The 19,705-nt window shown below is 37.1% G+C and overlaps 1 protein-coding gene across 42 annotated transcripts in view; it reads left to right on the top strand.

Annotated features, from left to right (window-relative positions):
* The window catches only part of MEF2C (myocyte enhancer factor 2C), a 154,688-nt gene that overhangs the window by 75,856 nt on the left and 59,127 nt on the right, over positions 1–19,705 (top strand). For all 42 annotated transcript variants that reach the window (XM_082750463.1, XM_082750482.1, XM_082750466.1 and 39 more), the window contains one exon: positions 775–978. In XM_082750463.1, the coding sequence (XP_082606589.1) occupies positions 775–978 (204 nt within the window). The remainder of the gene's footprint in view (positions 1–774; positions 979–19,705) is intronic.

The following is a 19,705-nucleotide window of genomic DNA, read 5'->3' as shown; positions in this document are numbered from 1 at the left end:
TCTAGGACAGGAAACTGATAAGGACGGGAATGATAGAGCCGCCTGGGAAGTAGACAAGAAAGTGTGAACCTGAGAAACATTTCAAGGGAAGGAATTATGGGACTTGGTAATAGATTAGATTAAAAGAAAAAAAAGGAAAAGATAATAATACATTTTCAGGCCTGAGAAGGGAGGAAAGATACACAAAAGATTGAAAACAGAACCCTAACGGTATTTTGACAAAAGTACTTCCCAACTTTCTGCTGCATTTCTAGAAAACATAATACAGCACTGTCTGAAAGCAGTCTTATCCCTTCGAATGTTTTCAGTTAAACAAAACAAATTCTTAAAAGTTTTGGACACACACACCAAGAATTTCTGAACACGCATCGAAAATGGTATGCATGTCCAGTCTTCACATGGTCAAAAAATGAGCTCCAAACTTATAATTGGGAAAGATGTTAACCATGCTGAAATTAATTTTCTCAAATCTTAAATTGCTCCAGAAAACATGAATAGTTCTCTGGTCACCTTCATTAAAATGCCCTACATTAAATCTGGCATTTACAGTTTCACATTCAGCAACAAGCTGGAAATCACACTTTTCAAATTCTAAGAAGAAATTAGTTTTAGATTTATTTGCTTTCTTTCCAAATGTGTTAGTGCCCAAGGGCTCTGACAATGACACACTTTGTTTCACAAAGGAAAAAAAGTAGTACTGTTAAAAAGAAAAAAAAAGTTTTCTTTTCCTTTAAAAAAAAAAAAACACCAAAACTGCCTGTTTTTTTTTTCCAGGTGACATTTACAAAGAGGAAATTTGGGTTGATGAAGAAGGCTTACGAGCTAAGCGTGCTCTGTGACTGTGAGATCGCGCTGATCATCTTCAACAGCACCAACAAGCTGTTCCAGTACGCGAGCACCGACATGGACAAGGTGTTGCTCAAGTACACGGAGTACAATGAGCCGCATGAGAGCCGGACAAACTCAGACATCGTGGAGGTGAGAGCGCATGTGTGGTTGGCGAACCCCACCCCCCATCCCCACCCCCAGCTGAGTGGTGTCATGGTTGGACCTCCCCCTTCCACGCACACACGTGCACGCACACATACTGGTTCCTTTTCCTAAGGTGTTCCTGTTCCCCACGGATGTCCCCCGGTTATCACTCCAACATTACCCCACCCTTTCTATTCCTGCAAAATGCAAGTTAGAGCGATATGGTGATAAGGACAATGTAGATACCTGGTCCTTGCTAGAAAACAGGCACCACTGTCAACGTATTGACCTCATCCTCCACACGGCCGTATCAGGAATAAGACTTGGGAATTGTGGCCAACACAGGGCTTTACTGACTTTTGGTGATTTCTTTGAGGTATAGACTAGTGTCACAGCATCGTCAAGGAAAAAAAATATTTAAAAATGAACTCACCCAGCCTTATACTTCAATTTCTCACTTTGTCTCTTCTAATTCATTCTTCCTAATGCATTCTTACTGAAAGGGTAAAGACAATTATTCTGCTAGAAATGTTTTCCCCCCAATTATATCATTTAGTGTAGCATTGTTAATATACGCAGAATCAGAAATCTGATGAAAATGAATTTCTAAATGTTAGCTTGGTGTTTTATGAAAGTTAGATTTAAAACGCTTTATTGTGCCAGAAATAAATAAGCATCACATTAAAACACAAAAATGTTTTTGATTCATTAGCATAAGTAGCATTGCCATACAGTTTTAAACACTTCCTGCACATATCCTATTTAAATATTATAATACCCTTATAATACCCTTCATAAACAGTGAATACTGAATCAAAAAAGACGTTCAGTGAGGACTGTCCCTATCTGTCTGTCTCCTTCACTTGTCTATCTCCTCATGATTAGTGATGGTGATTATGATTGCTTTCCCAGAGTTAAAAGAAAACTAATAAATTTTTCAAAAGTATGTTTTCAGGGGCACCTGGGTGGCTCAGTGGGTTAAGCTGCTGCCTTCGGCTCAGGTCATGATCTCAGGGTCCTGGGATCGAGTCCCGCATCGGGCTCTCTGCTCAGCAGGGAGCCTGCTTCCCTCTCTCTCTCTCTGCCTGCCTCTCTGTCTACTGTGATCTCTCTCTGTCAAATAAATAAATAAAATTTTAAAAAAAGTTAAAAATAAAAAATAAAAAAGTATGTTTTCAGGGTCAGTTTACCAGAGTATAGGTTATTTTTGTCATTACTTTTAGACTGTTTCATATTATGAAAATAATTTAGCACTAATTTGACCAGTCTTATAATTGCCTAAGACTGATTCTCATGTCTTTGCGTTTATTTGGAAGTTTTTTAAAAGTATTGAGCTGGGGCACCTGGGTGGCTCAGTCGGTTAAGCATTCGACTCTCAGGTCTTGATCTCAAACCCCACTTTGCACTCCACACAGGGTATAGAGCCTACTTAAAAAATAAATAATATAAAACAATAAAAGTATTGAACTGATCGCCTTTTTTGTTTTTGCCTAACAAAGCCAAGCAAATAATTTCAGAAAACGAAAGTGAATAAACTTAATGTGGTATATGTATAAAATACTTGCAGATTTGCATTACTGAATGTCACTTTAGTTTTTCATTGACATGATTTTAATTGTGTGCCTTGATGTTGAAATCTAAGGCCATTTATAAAACTTACCTGAAAACTTTTGGAAAAAATTTTATCCACGTATACCTGTAACTGTGAAAATTCATAAACACGAATATGAACAGAACTGGTCAACGTCAAATCTCATAGGTGCTTCTGTGTGTGTGTTTGTGTATGTGAGTTTGTGTGCCTGTGCACTCACACACATTTAACGTAAGTTCCAAACACAAAACAACTCAATACTCAAGACTCCATCTCATTACCAAAACCATTACAACAGATACTTCAGGGTATCAGAGTTGAGCTAGAATTTGTCATTAGACCTAAACTGCTCCAGTCCTTAACATGATGTAAAATGCAGTAGAACCATAGTAAAGTATTTGAAAAATGTGCTTTTAAACTTCGCTTTCTTAAAGAAGCTTAAAAATCTAGAAAATTCATTTTTCTGAGAGCTTTAGTCAGGAATATACTGTGTGATTTAACAGAGAACTTCACATTCTCAGGACTTTCATAATCTTGGACAGATGGGTATCTGAGCCAGACTTCTTTAAAGGCCATGAGAAGAGCACTGGGTTACAAGTCAGAGGGCTTGCATTTGAAACCTTGTCTTGTACACTCTTACTGTGTGACAAGTTAGCTACTTCTCTGGGCTGAAGTGTCCTCATCTTAAAAATGAAGGCATTGAGTTCGAAAGTCCTTTGCAACACAATTCTTTAAAAAGCAATACTTTTGAAAGAGAGTAAAGCAGCAGCTCTATTATCTTGCGTTTAATTCAGTAAAGCTCTGAATCTCTCAAAAAGATAGTCTGGGGGTCCTGGACCAAACCTAGGGATGGCTTGATTCTTGAGATGAACAGAACATGTTATAAATCGGTCCTGCTCAGCTACCTGGATCACACATTCTTCATCTATTTCGCTTTCCATTTTAGTAATAATAGAGATAAATGAGGAAGAAGTAAGAGGGCTCCCTAAGCCTAATAAAATTTACATCACCCCCACGTAGAGTATTTTTCTAAGTGCAGCTCATTGAAATCGCTACTCTTGAAATACTTGGCGGAGAAGACGGCATCTGGATGGAAAACTGCATTTATAAGTTTCCCAAGTAATTCTTTCATACACTAAGTTTGAAAACTTCTGCAGCCCTGAGACATAATTTGTGTTGGGGGTGTCTGACTGATTCAGTCAGTTAAGCATCCGACTCTTGATCTCAACTCAGGTCATGATTTCATGGTTGTAAGATCAAGCCCTGCATCAGGCTTTATGCTGGGTGTGAAGCCTGCTTGATTCTCTCTCCCTCTCCCACTGCCCCTCCCCTCCTTAAAAAAAAAAAAAGATGTAAATTGTTTTGGAGGCTAAGAAACTGGGATACATCAGGGATTTGAGGAATCCATCCTTAGAATGAATCTAACACAAAGTTGAGAGTGAAGGTAGTTTACTACTCCCAGGTAAAATTTTAAATCCTATTTATTTTAATTTAATGGAATACATCTAACTGCGTAAGTTTAATGAGGAGCATAATATGTTTCATGAAGGGTCATTAGTTTTATATTTCCCATTTGGACCATTATCCCTCTCCCTTAACCTTCCAAAAACAGTTTACTCACAAGAAAAAAAGATTGGCACAGAGAGAGAAATAATATGATTCCCAGCATTTAGACCAAAATACAAATTTCTGGGCCATACTAGAGTAGTGTTACAGGGTCATAGGAAATTGTGCAGCGCGTGGGTGTTGAAAAAGATTCCTTCTTTTAGCAAAAAAGCTCTGCGTAATTATCATGTCTTTGCTTGATAATTAGCACTACTGTTACAATGGCACAAAGACAAAGACTTAATAGACAGACTGAGATAGGTTTTTTTATTATTATATTATAATGCAGCTTGAATATCTGTTTAGATACAATATATAAATATGCCAGATTTAGTAAATGTGTTAAATTTTTAATCCATTGCTTTAAAAAAACAAAAACAGTTACTGTATTAAAAGCGCTTTCTTTGAAGAAAGTCCATTTTATTTTACTATATGACAAGTAGACTGGATATTTACTCAAAATGCTGGCTTATAAGGCTGTTGAAATTAAGTAGGGATTCTGATGATATTAAGGGAACTCTCCCCTTCGTCTCTTCCAACTGTCTTAGCTCCACTCCTGGTTCCCTTCTGCCATTCTACCATACAGTTGATGTTGGGCTCTATTCCTGGAAGATGTGGTGTTGAGCAATTCAAGATGACCTGAAGAATGCAAGGCCCACAGAACACGCTTTCGGGCCATCTTCTCTTAACAATGATTTAGCAAGTATCAGCTTATAGTCAGCACTGTACGAGGGATTCTGAAACAGCAGAGGACAGGCATTCTTGTTAAGGTTATAGAACGCATATAAAAAGCAGCTCAGGAACAGTTGGAGGGCTAAGGAGCCCTCATTAATGTAATACAGGCAACTCAAAGGAAGATATAAGCTAAACAATTGATCAAAAGTCATTCAAACAAGTCATTGATCCCCAGATCATTGCAGGTGGTCCTTGGAGTGGCAGAAGTCCCAGACAAGTTACCTCCGTATCAAACACATTTTCTAACCAAATACCCCTAAGAGAGTGCCACTTAGCACCTGGCCAGGAGGGAGGATGTCACCCTTCAGTGATTCAGTGATTCTGTTTTCATCCAGTCTGGGCCAGTAGTCAATGACTAAGGGTGGAAGGGGAATAAAACACAGGGCCCTCTGTTGCTCCCTAGGAAATCAAAAAAGATGGACATAACCTGGGGAGGGTATGTGCTTTGGTGAGTGCTGATTCACAGACCTGTACCCCTGGGGATAAAAATACATGTTTATAAAAAATAAAAAATTAAAAAAAAAAAAGAAAAAAGAAATAAAGGGTATCTGCAAAAATATAAAAAAAAAAAAAAAAAGATGGACATAACCCCTGCAAAAGAAATCTTGGATTTACAGTTGTTTCTTCAAAGGATTACTTTTTTTTTTTTTTTAGATGCACAAATTAGCGAGAAGAGTGTGTGTGTGTGTGTGTGTGTGTGTGTGTAAGAGAGAAAGGGAGAAAGGAAGATAGGAGAGAAAGAGATATTTACATGAAATTTTATTTTCCATCATCTGAATCTTGTTTGGATTTAAAGAATTCTAAGAACAGTCGTTCCACCAAAATGTTTCCTTGCATGGTAATAATTAAGGCCTGAATTAGAACTGAAATAGCTTATAAATTTTATTGTTTCACAATGCTCCTGGAGTTTATCAATAAGCTAACAACTTTTGCATAGCTTGGTGAAAATTGAGAGCTATAATTTTTGTTGAAAACCAAATGCAACAAATAGTGGAAATGGACTTTTTTATAAGCCATGTATTATCAAATTTGGAAATATATGTAAAATAAGAAAATCTGTTTATTTTACTTGAGCTTTCATTGTATCTAAACTAATTGAGTAGGTTCCAATTTTACACTCTATTTTACAAAATATGGGTATATAAAGGACGCCTAAAGGGCTCAGTCAGTTGAGCTTCTGACTCCTGTTCTCAGCTCGGGTCTTGATCTCAGGGTTATAAGTTGGGGCCTGCTTAAAAAAAAATATGATGGGGGAGATAAAATTATTTGTATGCGTGCTTTATAGATGTATATTACATATCAGTACTTTTTTTTTTTTTTTGCAATGAAGTAACATGGCTCTTTCCATGGGCTTCTTTTTTTTTTTTCTTCATTTCAAGTATTTATTTAAATTCCAGTTCATTAACATATAGTGTAATATTAGTTTCAGGAGTAGAATTTAGTGATTTGTCACTTACATACCACATCCGGTGCTCCTCATAACAGTTGTTCTTCTTGATATGCATCATGGGTACTTAAGTGTAAAAGTGCATTCATTTATTTGTCTGGTTATTTGTTTTATTTTTATTTCCTTATGCATTCAATGAACAAAGATTGGTTGAATTCCTGCCATGTAGTATGTGCCTTGGAATGCCTAGAGATACAAACATAAACAAGGCCCTCAAGGACTCTTGGTCCTTAAGATTGCGCACAAGGCCATGCATGTTCTGGTCCCCTGTTTTTATCTTCTTCTCCAGCCTCCCTCTTTTCTATTTCCCTCCCCCTACCACCGCCATCCTATATTTGAACCACCAAAACATGTTTATTTTCCTCAGCTTCTCCAAACCTGATTTGTTTTGTCTTTAACACTCCTTCCTTCAAGGAAGGTCCCAATTTATACTTTTGGAAAGCCATCCTTGAACTGTCCTATTTACCTCGTGGTAGCCTTTTTTTCTGTATTAGAGTTAGAACTATGTTTCCTCCATCAAAGCACCATATTATGGGGCACCTGCATGGCTCAAGGGGTTAAGCCTCTGCCTTCGGCTCAGGTCAGATCTCACGGTCCTGGGATCAAGCCCCACATCTGGCTCTCTGCTCAGCAAGGAGCCTGCTTCCCCCCTCTCTCTGCCTGCCTCTCTGCCTACTTGTGATATCTCTCTGTCTGTCAAATAAATAAATAAAATCTTAAAAAAAAAAAAAAAGGCACCATATTATCTGGTTCCTGTTCCACAGCAGATTTTAAACTCCTGAAGGGAAGGGACTGTGTACATTTTGTTTACCATTTTATCACTAGAACTTCATGTGAGGCCTAGAGACTATCAGGCCCTCAGAATATATTTGTAGAATAAATAAACAGGGGGAGACAGTTTAATAAAACAGTTAATAACAGTGTATGTCCAAGTGATTAGCATATAGCATAATATTACAAACCTAAAATGTGAAAAATGCTTTTTATAGCTCCAATGAAACTTCATTAAAATTTGGCAAATTTTACCAAAGCACAATCCAAAAACTAAATCCAGATCTATGCTAATACAGTGACCACTAGCCATATATGACAATTCACATTTAAATGAATTGAAACTAGATAAGATGTCCAGTCCAGTTCCCCACTCGCGCTAGCCACATTTCAAGGTCTCAGTACCCTCCTGCAACTAGTGACTGCCAGATAAGACAGGGAAGATATAACATGCATTGATTGTCACAGAAAGTTCCATGCAACAGGGCTGGTCTAGATTGAAATGTGAAAAGAGAGGCATTTTAAACTAATTGCGTTCTCAAGTTAACACCAAGATTAGTTCTTCAATATAAAATTTGAGGAGTGCATTTTAGAAGTAAAGAGCTGTGTCACCATGAGATTTTAGAATCCCGAGCATAAATGTTCATTATGAGAGACACCAATTTGGGGCTAAACACTCAATATAAAACTAAAAACATATTTTACCCCTAAACCAATAACCACAGAGTCAATCGGTAGACTTACTACCTGGTCAGAAAGCACTTGCAAATTGTCCAGCCTGACAGGGAGCTAGGCAATGTGTGCTGTTTTTTTAAATGTGAAGCTTGTGAACGGAAAGGGGGTAGACCTTTCTTGTTACTATTTTAAATTTACTTGAGGCAACATGAACCAGTATTTAACTTTATAATTAGTAATTTCATTTCTTCAGAAAAGCAGGTTTTTTCTTTATGAAGGAACTTAGAGAAATAATATTCTTAAAGTCCATTAAAAATTTTTCTTAGGGTACTATAAAATATAATTAAAATAGTTCTTACTGCAGGTAACTCAGTAGCTCTATCCTGTCCTCTGTTAAACCAAGTATATAATTGCTTTTCAATAGATAGCAGTGAAAAAATGAAGAAAGGATTAGTATATTCCATAAAGGATTTAAACCTTTGGTGTCGAGGCTTCCAAGAAAAGGGGGAAAAAATGATTTTGTGAAAACAATGTTTTGCAAATTTCTACTAAATTGTAATGTTCATTTTTGTTTATATCTCTTTAGAAGACTTTTACTAGTACCTATAAATCACATTTATCTTTATTCCCCAAAGTCTAAGAGAAGAAATGGGCCTAAAAGTATCTTCACATTTGTCATGACGACCAAGTGGATTTTTAGATATCAAATTTGATATGTAAAAATGTGCTTCTTTTTAAAACAAGATTTTAACTTAATTTACATGTGTTTTGTGAACATGAAAAGCTGCTTCACATCTCATTTATTAAGAACATCATTGCTGAACAAATAAAGTGCATGTTAGATTACTCGAGTTATATGCACAAGGCAATAAAACTGAATTTCCTCTCATTTGTTTCTGCACGGCTCTAATGGTGTATGGGCATTGGTACTAACAGCCGGCAGAAAAGTATTTAATAGTAGAAAATACAGTAGGTTTCAAAATACAGCCCTTTTCTCACTAATGTAACCTCTTTGTCATTACTAATCACCAGCACTTTATCACAGAATTTCACATGATCATTCTTGAACTGGAACAAACCAAAGTTCTCGTGTTTTGGAGCACCCCCCCCCCACCCAGTATCTGAAAGTGAAAGGGGAAAAATATTTAGCCTGGATTTTTTTTTTTAATTTAAAGATTTTATTTATTTATTTGACAGACAGAGATCACAAGTAGGCAGAGAGGGAGAGGAACGGAAGCAGGCTCCCAACTGAGCAGAGAGCCTGATGCGGGGCTCCATCCCACGAACCTGGGATCATGACCTGAGCCGAAGGCAGAGGCTTTAACCCACTGAGCCACCCAGGCGCCCCAAGCCTGGACCTTTATAGTCAATTTTTAGTGATATGTACAGATTTCATGGCATGTGGAATTTGATGTTGGACAACATATTTGAATCATAATTGGTTATCACCTCAGTAAAGGTAGCATTGTTTGGCCTTAAAAGTATCAAATCAGCTTTCAAAGAACAGAACATCCTTACTTCCTCAGGACTGGCTACTGAATATATCACTGTGGAATACTCAAAAGTGAAGTTTTAGGAACAATTCCAGAGTCCTGCGTACAGTTGGAATACAAGATGATAAGTCTTTTAATCAAATAATATTTATAATTTCAGTTACCTCACTGAATTTTTTTAAAGATTTTATTTATTTATTTGACAGAGATCACAGGTAGGCAGAGAGGCAGGCAGAGAGAGAGAGGGAAGCAGGATCCCTGCTGAGCAGAGAGCCCGACACGGGGCTTGATCATAGGACCCTGGGATCATGACCTGAGCTGAAGGCAGAGGTTTAACCCACTGAGCCACCCAGGCGCCCCCTCACTGAATTTTTTAAAATTTATTATTCTAAGTCTGTCTCGCTTCCCTGAAAGACATAATGATGTTTTATTTATCGCTGTTAACTCCAACAGCCATCTCAATGAATGACACATTGTAGACATTCAATAAATATTATACACACACACACACACACATATATTTGTGTATATATACATATGCATATATACATATATATTTATAAAAGAACTTACTGGTGATCATTATAGTATAAATAAAATTAAACTTTACCAAGTTTTCCTTTACCAAACTTTACCAAGTCAAATATGTTCTAATAAAAATAAAGGTGAGAATCTTTCAAGTGAACCTGGGATGAATAAAGTTGTTGTTGTGTAAGAAAAAAATAGGCACAGTAGACCACATAGAAATACTACCTGTAGTAATGGTGGAAAGAAAAAGATCAATCTACATTGATTCCTGAGGAAGAGAGAAGCAACCTGTTGGTACTTTGGCCAGGATCTGACAAGAGAGATCAGTGGGTCTCAAATGAATAGCTTCTGGTCCAGTCTGAATCACTGGGACTCTTGCTTAAAAGCTGATTCGGACTCACTGGTATGCGGGCAGGGCCAAAGATCTGTTTTTTTGACCAGTTCCCAGGTGATGCTGTTGCTGATTCTGCTAGTCGTGGACTAAACTTTGAGCAACAAAGATCAAGACTTTCCTTTCCAAACATCTGTTTTCTCCAGCATGGAATCTGAAAGTACATTTTTAAACATTTCTTTTTTGTAGCTTTACTGAGATCTAGAATCATATCATATAGTAGTTTTTTTTTAAGTCATATTTGGTGAAACTAATTCTTGAAAGCAAGGGCATTAGTTTTTCGGAAGTATTATGTGAAAGGCCTGTCACTACTCAGTTGAGTCACACTTTGTGTGTGAACACTGCATCTCCTGGCCTGGTCCCGGCCCTTGTGAGTGCCTGTCAGTTGGTAGTGGCTGGAACACGTGTTGAGGAAGATTCTGATTCTGAAAGCAGACCGCGGGTGGGCATGTGTGATATGATTGGTTTGCATGTGTGCTATGGGTGCAGAGAAAGTGGCTGCCATGCTTTCCTCCTTATTCTCACAGCCAAATAATTCATAGAACATTCTGGGAAAAGACTTTAGACATGATCACTAAAAGGACTGTAATTAGGCAAGTGCTGCAAATGTGTACAACAGATTGGGTGGATAGATTATATTATTGGAAATCCATCTCATTTTACTAATAGCTATTTTGCATATTATCCAGTCATGTCTCAACGGCATTTACTATAGTCTCTGTTACCCTGAAATTTAGCCACCCAATGGAAGTTTCTTTATAAGGCAAAAAAAAATTTCCTGTCAATTATTTCTAAAGGTCATAGAGTTAATGACTAGCTGGGAGGTTAATTAGATTCTGAAAGCCTCTTCATATCAATTAAATCTCTTATCTTTATGTTTTAGTAAATAAACTCAGTAACTATTTAGAGCTACTGTTTTAGGATAAGAAATACTGTAAACAGTAAACTGTACAATGGGTATTTGGGGTTTTTTCTCACATCTGAGAAATTGTGATTATGAAATAAACTGATACATGAATTGGTGATAGTATCTTTTATTCTAGAATTTCTGAATCAGAGAAAAACTTATTTTTCGAAGTTGCATGCAAATGACTCTAGAGTCATAAAAAATGCCATCAGTGTAACCTCAATAAAACCATTTTGGAGAGGAAAAAGTAAGGTCAGAATTACCCTGAGAATGAGCTACCAACAAAAAACCAATTCTACTCTCTGTGGTTGCAGAAACAGAACTCCTTTCTGAGTTACTACACACATCTGTAAATAAGTGATATGTTTAGTGCCTATGGCCTGACAATTACAAACCCAATCATTTCTGTCACGTGAATTCTTTTTGGATAGTATAACCAGATTTCAGAATGAAATGATATAGATCTGCATTCATCAATAAGGTAGCCACTAGCAACATGTGGCTACTTAAATGTAAGTTAATTGAAATGAAATAAAAGTTAAAAGTTCAGCTCCAGGGCGCCTGGGTGGCTCAGTCGGTTAAGCACCTGCCTTCAGCTCAGGTCATGATCCCAAGGCCCTGGGATCGAGCCTCGCATGCAGCTCCCTACTCTGCAGGAAGCCTGTTTCTCCCTCTCCCACTTTCCCTGCCAGATCTCCTCTCTCGATGTCTCTTTCTCTCTGTCAAATAAATAAATAAAATCTTTGAAAAAATAAAACGAAAGTTCAGCTTCTAGGTGCCCCTGGGTGGCGCAGTCAGTTGATGTCTGACTCGTGGTTTCTGCTCAAGTCATGATCTCCGGTGGTGAGATCAAGCCTTGCATTGGGCTCCAAGCTCAGCAAGGAGTCTGCTTGAGATTCTTTTTCCCTCCCTAGCCTTCCCCCATACCTCTCCCCCATCTAGTGCGAGCACTCTCACTCTCTAAAATAAATTAATTAAATCTTTTTTTTAATAAATAAATAAATAAATAAATAAATAAAAGTTCGGCTCCTAGTCTCACTAGCCACATTGCAAGTACTTGATTGCCACATGTGATCAGGAATTCCCATACTGGTCAGGACAGGTATAGAAATATTCATCACCTTCCCCTGGGCAGCACTGCTGTCAAGGATAGAATTGACAAATCCAGTGCTCTTGTTCATGACATGATTGCATGTCGGCTGATGGATACACCTAAGAAAGGGCCTGTCCACTGGAGAGGATGCGTGCAGCCATTTTGTCTTTTATTCCTCAGCAGACGTTTACTCCATGCCAGTTGTGTGTCAGGGTCTGGGTCAGGATACAGAAACCCAGTTAGGAAAGCTGAGCCACTCAGTCAGTGTTTATTCCCAGGAGAATATTTGTTAAGATAAATGTGATTTTTGTGGAGTGAGGTGAGAGGGAACACCAAGGCTGGGATTGACCTAAGGGATGAGAGAAAATGGAGGAAGGGACAGTAAAGAAGATTCGCAAGGAAAGAGACACAAGCTAGGTCAATTCTGGACTTGCACTTGAGGAAAGAAAGAGCACACAGGCACACGGCTTCTTCTGATTTTTCCTCAATGGAAATGTAAGAATTTTATCTTCATCTGGGCTTCATGCCTGGGGTCTCCTTAAAATGTGGTGGTTCTGAATGAATACCATGGTTGGGGGTAGGGGAAAGAAAGCTGCAGAGTGATTTTCTTGAAGAATGTTGTTGGAACAATGTCATGAGAGTTCACATTTTAAATTTTACATTTAAGAAATAGAACTTCAAAAGCCCCACAGATTTGGAGAGAAATGAAGTTCTAGTTATAGCAACATCACACACTAGTTCTCTAACCTGGGGCAAGTTATTTAACCATCTTGACTTCGGGTTCCTGCTCTGAGTCAGTATTGTCGACCCTGACCCAGACTTCCTCACATGCTGCTGTGATGATTACAGGCTATAAAAGATGTCAGAGTCCATTGTAAACTGTTGTTACATAAGGTGTTTTTATTTTCAACATCAAGGGGAAAGTTTAGGTGATAAAACTTGTTTAACCAAAGGAGAGAGAAGCAGCAAGTTCTTAATCTGAGAATAAATGTCTAACATTTTATATTAATAAGTATGTAAGTATACCATTCTTTTTTTTTAAAAGATTTTATTTATTTATTTGACAGACAGAGATCACAAGTAGGCAGAGAGGCAGGCAGAGAGACAGAAGCAGGCTCCCTGCTGAGCAGAGCCCCATGTGGGGCTCGATCCCAGGACCCTGTGATCATGGCTTGAGCCAAAGGCAGAGGCTTTTACCCACTGAGCCACCCAGTGCCCTAAGTATACCATTCTTATCTAAATAATGGTATTTTGTATAAATTGTTTTCTATAAATTTATAGAACAAAGGCCTGTGAATTTTCTTTTCCCCAAATATTTGTGAAATATTCTCTATGTGCAAGGTGAGTGGGAAATATGGCAGTGGTAATGATGTGCCCAGCACCCTCCAGGGCCAGTTGTCCAGTGTGGGGAAAACGTACTCAGGATTTGTTCTTTCATTCAGCAGATATTGATGAACATGAAGACCATGTTCCAAACATTGTGCTAATTATTGGTGATGCCTCTGTGACAATCCTCCCAGCAGTCTGAACCAAAGCACATAGAGTGCAGTGTGGTATCTGAGGCCAGAAAGTAATTGCAACTGCGAGTACTTGAAGACATCTCATAGTGGTTATAGGTGAAACTATGACTTTGACTGATAAGTAGATAAGCTGATAAGCTAAATCAATCTGCAAAGTCATTCATTCCAAATTAAAATAAAAGCGAGACTAATAAAGGTAATAGTGTATAGACACACATACACACACACATACACACACCCTTATACGTGTACATGTATACTGTGTAGCAGCTTATATTTTGGTTTCTGGTTGGCATTGAGTTTTTTAATATATGGCTTCTCTGTAAACATGTGGTTATAATTTTAGAGAAAATCTATAGAATACAAATGTTAGGAAAATGCAGTGAATATAATTGCCTTTAAGTTTGATAAAAGGTTCTCTGGTGCTAAGAATGGAAACCTTAAGATTACATCCCACATCCTTGGTTTAACTTTACAGATGAGGTTTTTCCCCCCTCTCTGTGAATTCTAAAACATGATACATCTGGCTGAGAGGCTGGAAAATTGTTACATGCCTGTGTAACATTCTTATAACCTAATCGTTCTACAACTTTTCTCGCAGTTTAATCATTGGAGAATGTTCTTTGTTTTTGTAGTCACTGTTTCACATAGTAACAGCTTGTTGTATTTTGGTCTGTTTGCCAGAGGGTAGGTTTATTTTTAAAACCCTGAACTCTGAATTTTTCTTTATTTTTCCAAGATTGAAAGCAGCTGAAATGCCTGGAGTTACAGGTTGAAGGCTGCTTTACAATATGTGAAGAGAAGCTTCTTTCCCTCCTCCCTTTGTGTGTGTGTGTGTGTGTGTGTGTGTGTGTGTGTGTGTGTTTAAATTTTTTCCTAACAAATGTCTTCTAACTGGTAGTTGTCTAAAAATAGAAAACTGCCTAACTAAAAATAGCCTGGCTCTCAGTCGTGCCAAGGAAAATGGAGAGGAATAGGCGTGGAATAGAAGGCTGAGTAATCCAGTTCTATTCATTCAGAGAAACCTTTGAGAATGCGGGCGATGATAAAGTGCCCTCAAAAAACCACAGGCCTGACTCTCTCTTCAGACTTCGAGGTGCCAATAAACATTTTAGCCCCAGGATACATTTTTTTTTCTCATAGGTTGTAAACATTTTCTGAAAGACAAGGCTTTGTTTCACAGAACCTGACAAGCTGCCATAACTGACTTTCTTAAGGTCTTAAAAATTCATAATTGTTAGATATATTTTTAAAAAGCATCTTAAATGAAAGTATTGTAAAATAATGTACATCATGTAATAATTAGGAGAAAACTGTTACAATAAAAATTGCTTACTGCTTGCAATTAAACTCAAAACTTTAAAGTTTCACAGAAAGTTATTCCTGTGACTCATGTAGCTAAAGAAAACAGCTGACTTGGTTTAACTCCCTTAGATACAGGAATTTTCTTAAGTGTATATCCTCTTGAGAGACCAATATTTAGTTTCTTTCTTACAATTAGAATTTTCACCCAAGCAGATTTTTTTCTTTTGTTTTTTTAATCAGAGTAGAAACTACCTTCAAAAGTAAAATTTCAAAAGTAGGATGGCTAGGAATTTAGAAAAATGGAATTTTAAGTAAGTCATTTTTTAAAAAGTACATAGACCACTTTTGTAATGGTAACTTTTTTTTTTTTTTTTTTTTTGCTTAAGTAATCTGAATAATCAGGTCAAACATAGCAACAGGGTGTGGAAATGTCAGCACAGTTCATGGGGTTATACGGGCCTGAGCATTGTTATGTTCAGTTCCTGTAATGATGCTAGTGATAAGACTCTTGAGACAAAGGACGATAATTGATGGAAAGAGCCTTAAATCATTGCTAGAAGAATCAAGGTCCTTGTATCTGTGTACATCAACTCTTCTGGTCTCCTTCCGTCTTGTAAAGCATTTTGTCGTCTTGTATGGTGGCCCCCTACTGCTCTTTGTAATAGATGCAGACCACAAGTGATTCCTTCATGCAGCATACAGGGTGTAATTGTGTCTGTGTGGTGTATTAGTAATTACCAAGCTGAATTCCCATATTGTATCTTTACTGCAGGCATGGAAAAATAGGACATACAACCCTGCATAGACATTTTCAACCTAGATAGTGAACCACTTAGAGCTACATTCCAGGGACAAAGCCTTTTATTTGCACACATTTTAAACAAAATTTCCATTGTTGAGTCATTGGTGCTTTGCAGGATAAATTCAGTTTTGCAAATAACTACCTCTGATATATTCATTTCTGACTCTTCAGCAAAACTTGTGTAATATGGAAAATATTTGCTATTTTTGATTGCTAAAAAGTCATTTAATACTGCTAGATATAATAGCAATATGATATGATATGCTAGACTATCATGTAGAGAGAATAGTGCATGGATCACTAATATAACAGATTGTATAGCATTCATAAACATTAAATAATATGATTGTTTTAGCAGTATTTTAATGTTAAATGGTGATATTTTCATATATAATTTATTGATTTTTGGCTCAACATTGTTAAACTTGAGAAAAAGCTGACAATGAATTTTCGTTACAGTAAACAGATATAAATTAATAATTCCTTTGCTATAAAATTTGCATCCATCCTTTATGCATTATGTAGCCAATATTGATTTGACTGCCTCCTAATCATTGGGGATTTGAAATGTTTACAGTATTATTTATCAATAATAGAAGCCAAAATAATGTAAGCAGATTGGTTTAAACAAGAGAAAGTATGTTTGTTTTATGCATTAAATGCTTATAAGGACAGCTAAAAACTATTAAACTCAGTAACCAAGAAATTAATTTGGCCATTTCATTAGCAACAGCAAATGACATTAGATTTATTTTGTGAATTATTGAAGCATGCAAGAGTTTGATTCCATTTTTACCTTCGAATTTAAAAGTAACCTGCCAATATGTATATTTTAGAAATTTACTTCCAGTTTTATCTGTGGGTATTTTTATTCTAGCAATAATTACTAGGTTCCTAGGATGTAGAGAAGTTCATAATGATGTAAGAGAGATGGAAGTTTGTAAGATACTGTAAGTGACATCACAAAACAATCTAGCTGAGATAGAAAATACACATGCGAATCAACAGGACAAAACAACATGAGAAGCGCTGTAAGATATTTGGGGGAAACAGAATAGCAGTGAGAGCATCAGCCTGGATCTAGACTGCATGAGTTTTTATCCACTCTCCCCTCCTGACTGGTTGTATTTTCCCAGACAAGTTATTTAGGCTGTCTGTTTCTTACGTCCTTTGTAAATAGGGTTAATAATAGCACCTGAGAAGTAAATTATTAAACATTTATAAAATGCTTGGAATAGGGTATGGCCCATAGTCAAGTTCTTGGTGATGACTCTGATGATGACAATGATACCCTGATACTTGAAATCAAGTAATAGCCTCTAGGAAGTGGAATTTTAAAAGTCAGGAGAGGGGCAGCGGGGTAGCTCAGCTGGTTGAGCTCTGACTTTCAGTTTCTGCTCAGGTCATGATCTCACCGTGGTGGAATGGAGCCCCACATTGGGCTGAGTGGTGAGCAGGGAGTCTGCCTCAGATTCTCATCTCCTCCCCATCTGCTCCTTCTCCTTTTCTCTCTCTCTCTCAAATAAAAATTTTTTTAAAAGTCAGAAGAGGTGAGTGATGAGTATTTTTAGTCTCAAACAAACGAAGATCAGAGAGATGGCTATAAATTGAAGAAGAGGATGTGGGTAAATCTTTCAAAAGACCAATTATGGGGCACCTGGGTGGCTCAGTAATTTAAGCTTCTGCCTTCAGCTCAGGTCATGGTCTCAGGGTCCTGGGATCGAGCCCCGCTGAGCAGGGAGCCTGCTTCTTCTCTCTCTCCCTCTGTAATCTCCTTCACTCTCGCTCTCTCTCAAATAAATAAATAAAATCTAAGAAAATAAATAAGTAAAGACCAATTATGCAAAGATCACAAGAAGAAATGTTCAAGGCCATGAAAAGCTTGATAGGAATAGAATGTTCACATACAGCAGCAGTTATAACTAAGACAGCAAGATAAATGGAGAAGAGGGGGACAGACAAATCAGATGCTCTAAGTGTTTGATGGGGAATTAGATGCAGTACAATAGGTATGAGAAAGATACTGGTGGCTTCAAGCAGTAGAATAGCATAATGGCAATCAATGCTTAAGGAAAATTCTACTGGAAAATTAAGAATAAGTATCTCTAAATGGGAGCAATTTAGTTCTAAAAAATGGAAACACCAAGTTATTTTGTTATAGTAACATGTATATGTGTGATCCTAAAAATCCTGAAGCTTTTCATTATATTTACATATTTTAAACCATTTACATCATTCTATAAATACCTATGATAATCATAATATAATTATGACTATATGATAATCATAATATGATTATGATTATATAATAATCATAATATAAAACCAGTTGTTTTGAAATATGCATACAATTTCAGTGTGCTGATAATGCACATGCATTTCTCTGGCTAAGGACTATTTGTCATGTATGTTAAAAGACCAAATTATGGACATCTCAGGAGGTATGTTTAAACTATATAATTTGCTTTACATTAAATTGAAGAAGAAATCAAAATCTATAAATTCAGTAGTTTCTAATGGGCATGTGCCTTTTCAGTAACTAGTAAATGGTCGGAATTCTGGATACAATACTTCCAAATATAAAAACTCAACTCTCACACGTTCAGGTTGATAATCTAAAAGCCCAGGCTTTTCAGGGCGCCTGGGTGGCTCAGTGGGTTAAGCCTCTGCCTTCGGCTCAGGTCATGATCTCAGGGTCCTGGGATCGAGCCCCACATCGGGCTCTCTGCTCAGCAGGAAGCCTGCTTCCTCCTCTCTCTCTCTCTTCTCTGCCTACTCGTGATCTCTCTCTGTCAAATAAATAAATAAAATATTTAAACAAACAAACAAATAAATAAATAAAATAAAAGCCCAGGCTTTTCATCACAAGACTGTGTTATAGGAAAAGGGACAAACAAGTTTTAGCTTTTGACAAACCTGGTTTCTACAACTTTCACAAATTCTGTGCTTTGGAGCAGATTTCTAAACGTCCACCAGATCTCTGCTTTCTAAGCAATAAAGTAGTGATGATAAATCTCACTTTTGGTCTTTTCGTAAGAATCAACTTACACCATGTACATCTATATCCATTATCACATGTTGGACACATGATGCTCATAAACATGTTCTTTCCTTTCCTGCTTCTCCTTCCTACAAGTGTAAATTTGGCAAAATTTTTAACATTTTACTTTCACACACACACACATACACATCTTGGATATCGAAATCTTCAGAGTATTTTCTGATTATATTCAAACAAAACATCACATTTTATAAATTGTTACATATATGTGTAACTATTTCTTGCATAATGAGGTTATGAGATTCTTTAGAGATAAGATTCGGTATACAGAATTTAAAACTAAGGAAAAGGTAGAGAAAAGCAAAAACTTGGATTTTATTAAGTCAGAACAGAATTGATTAAAAAAAAAAAAACTAGGCAGAACTCTGTCAGAGGGGCTTGCCCAGGTTCTGTTGGTGAACTCTGGTATATAGTTAGGATATAATTTATTCCCTGGTGTTCCCCCCTTGAACTACTATGTACCCAGGGAAGAGCACAGTTAGACAATGAAAGGGAGGGTAGGGAGAAAGAGGGAGGGAAGGAGGAGGAGAAGGTTGATTAAGATTTTAAGGCAATGAAAGTAATTAGCAAAGCTAAGACAAGTGTTCCTACACTGCCAGTTTCTTCTCTGATGCAAAAACAAATAATTGATTTTTATTAAAATACTAGCCAGCCAACAGTGTCTAGTGTGATGATATTGTTAACAATAAAATATATCTATCTTACATTGCTTCTAACTTGTGTCTTTGCCCTAGCTCCCTTGGTATTTTGATGGCAGTAAGGATACATGCTCTTGGAAGTGGGCCAAGCACACACTAACACATTATACA

Source organism: Mustela nivalis (assembly GCF_964662115.1).
Source record: "Mustela nivalis genome assembly, contig: HAP1_SCAFFOLD_1155, whole genome shotgun sequence".
NCBI lineage: Eukaryota > Metazoa > Chordata > Mammalia > Carnivora > Mustelidae > Mustela > Mustela nivalis.
The sequence above is the reverse complement of the archived record's forward strand: the minus strand, read 5'-3'. Positions and strand labels throughout refer to the sequence as shown.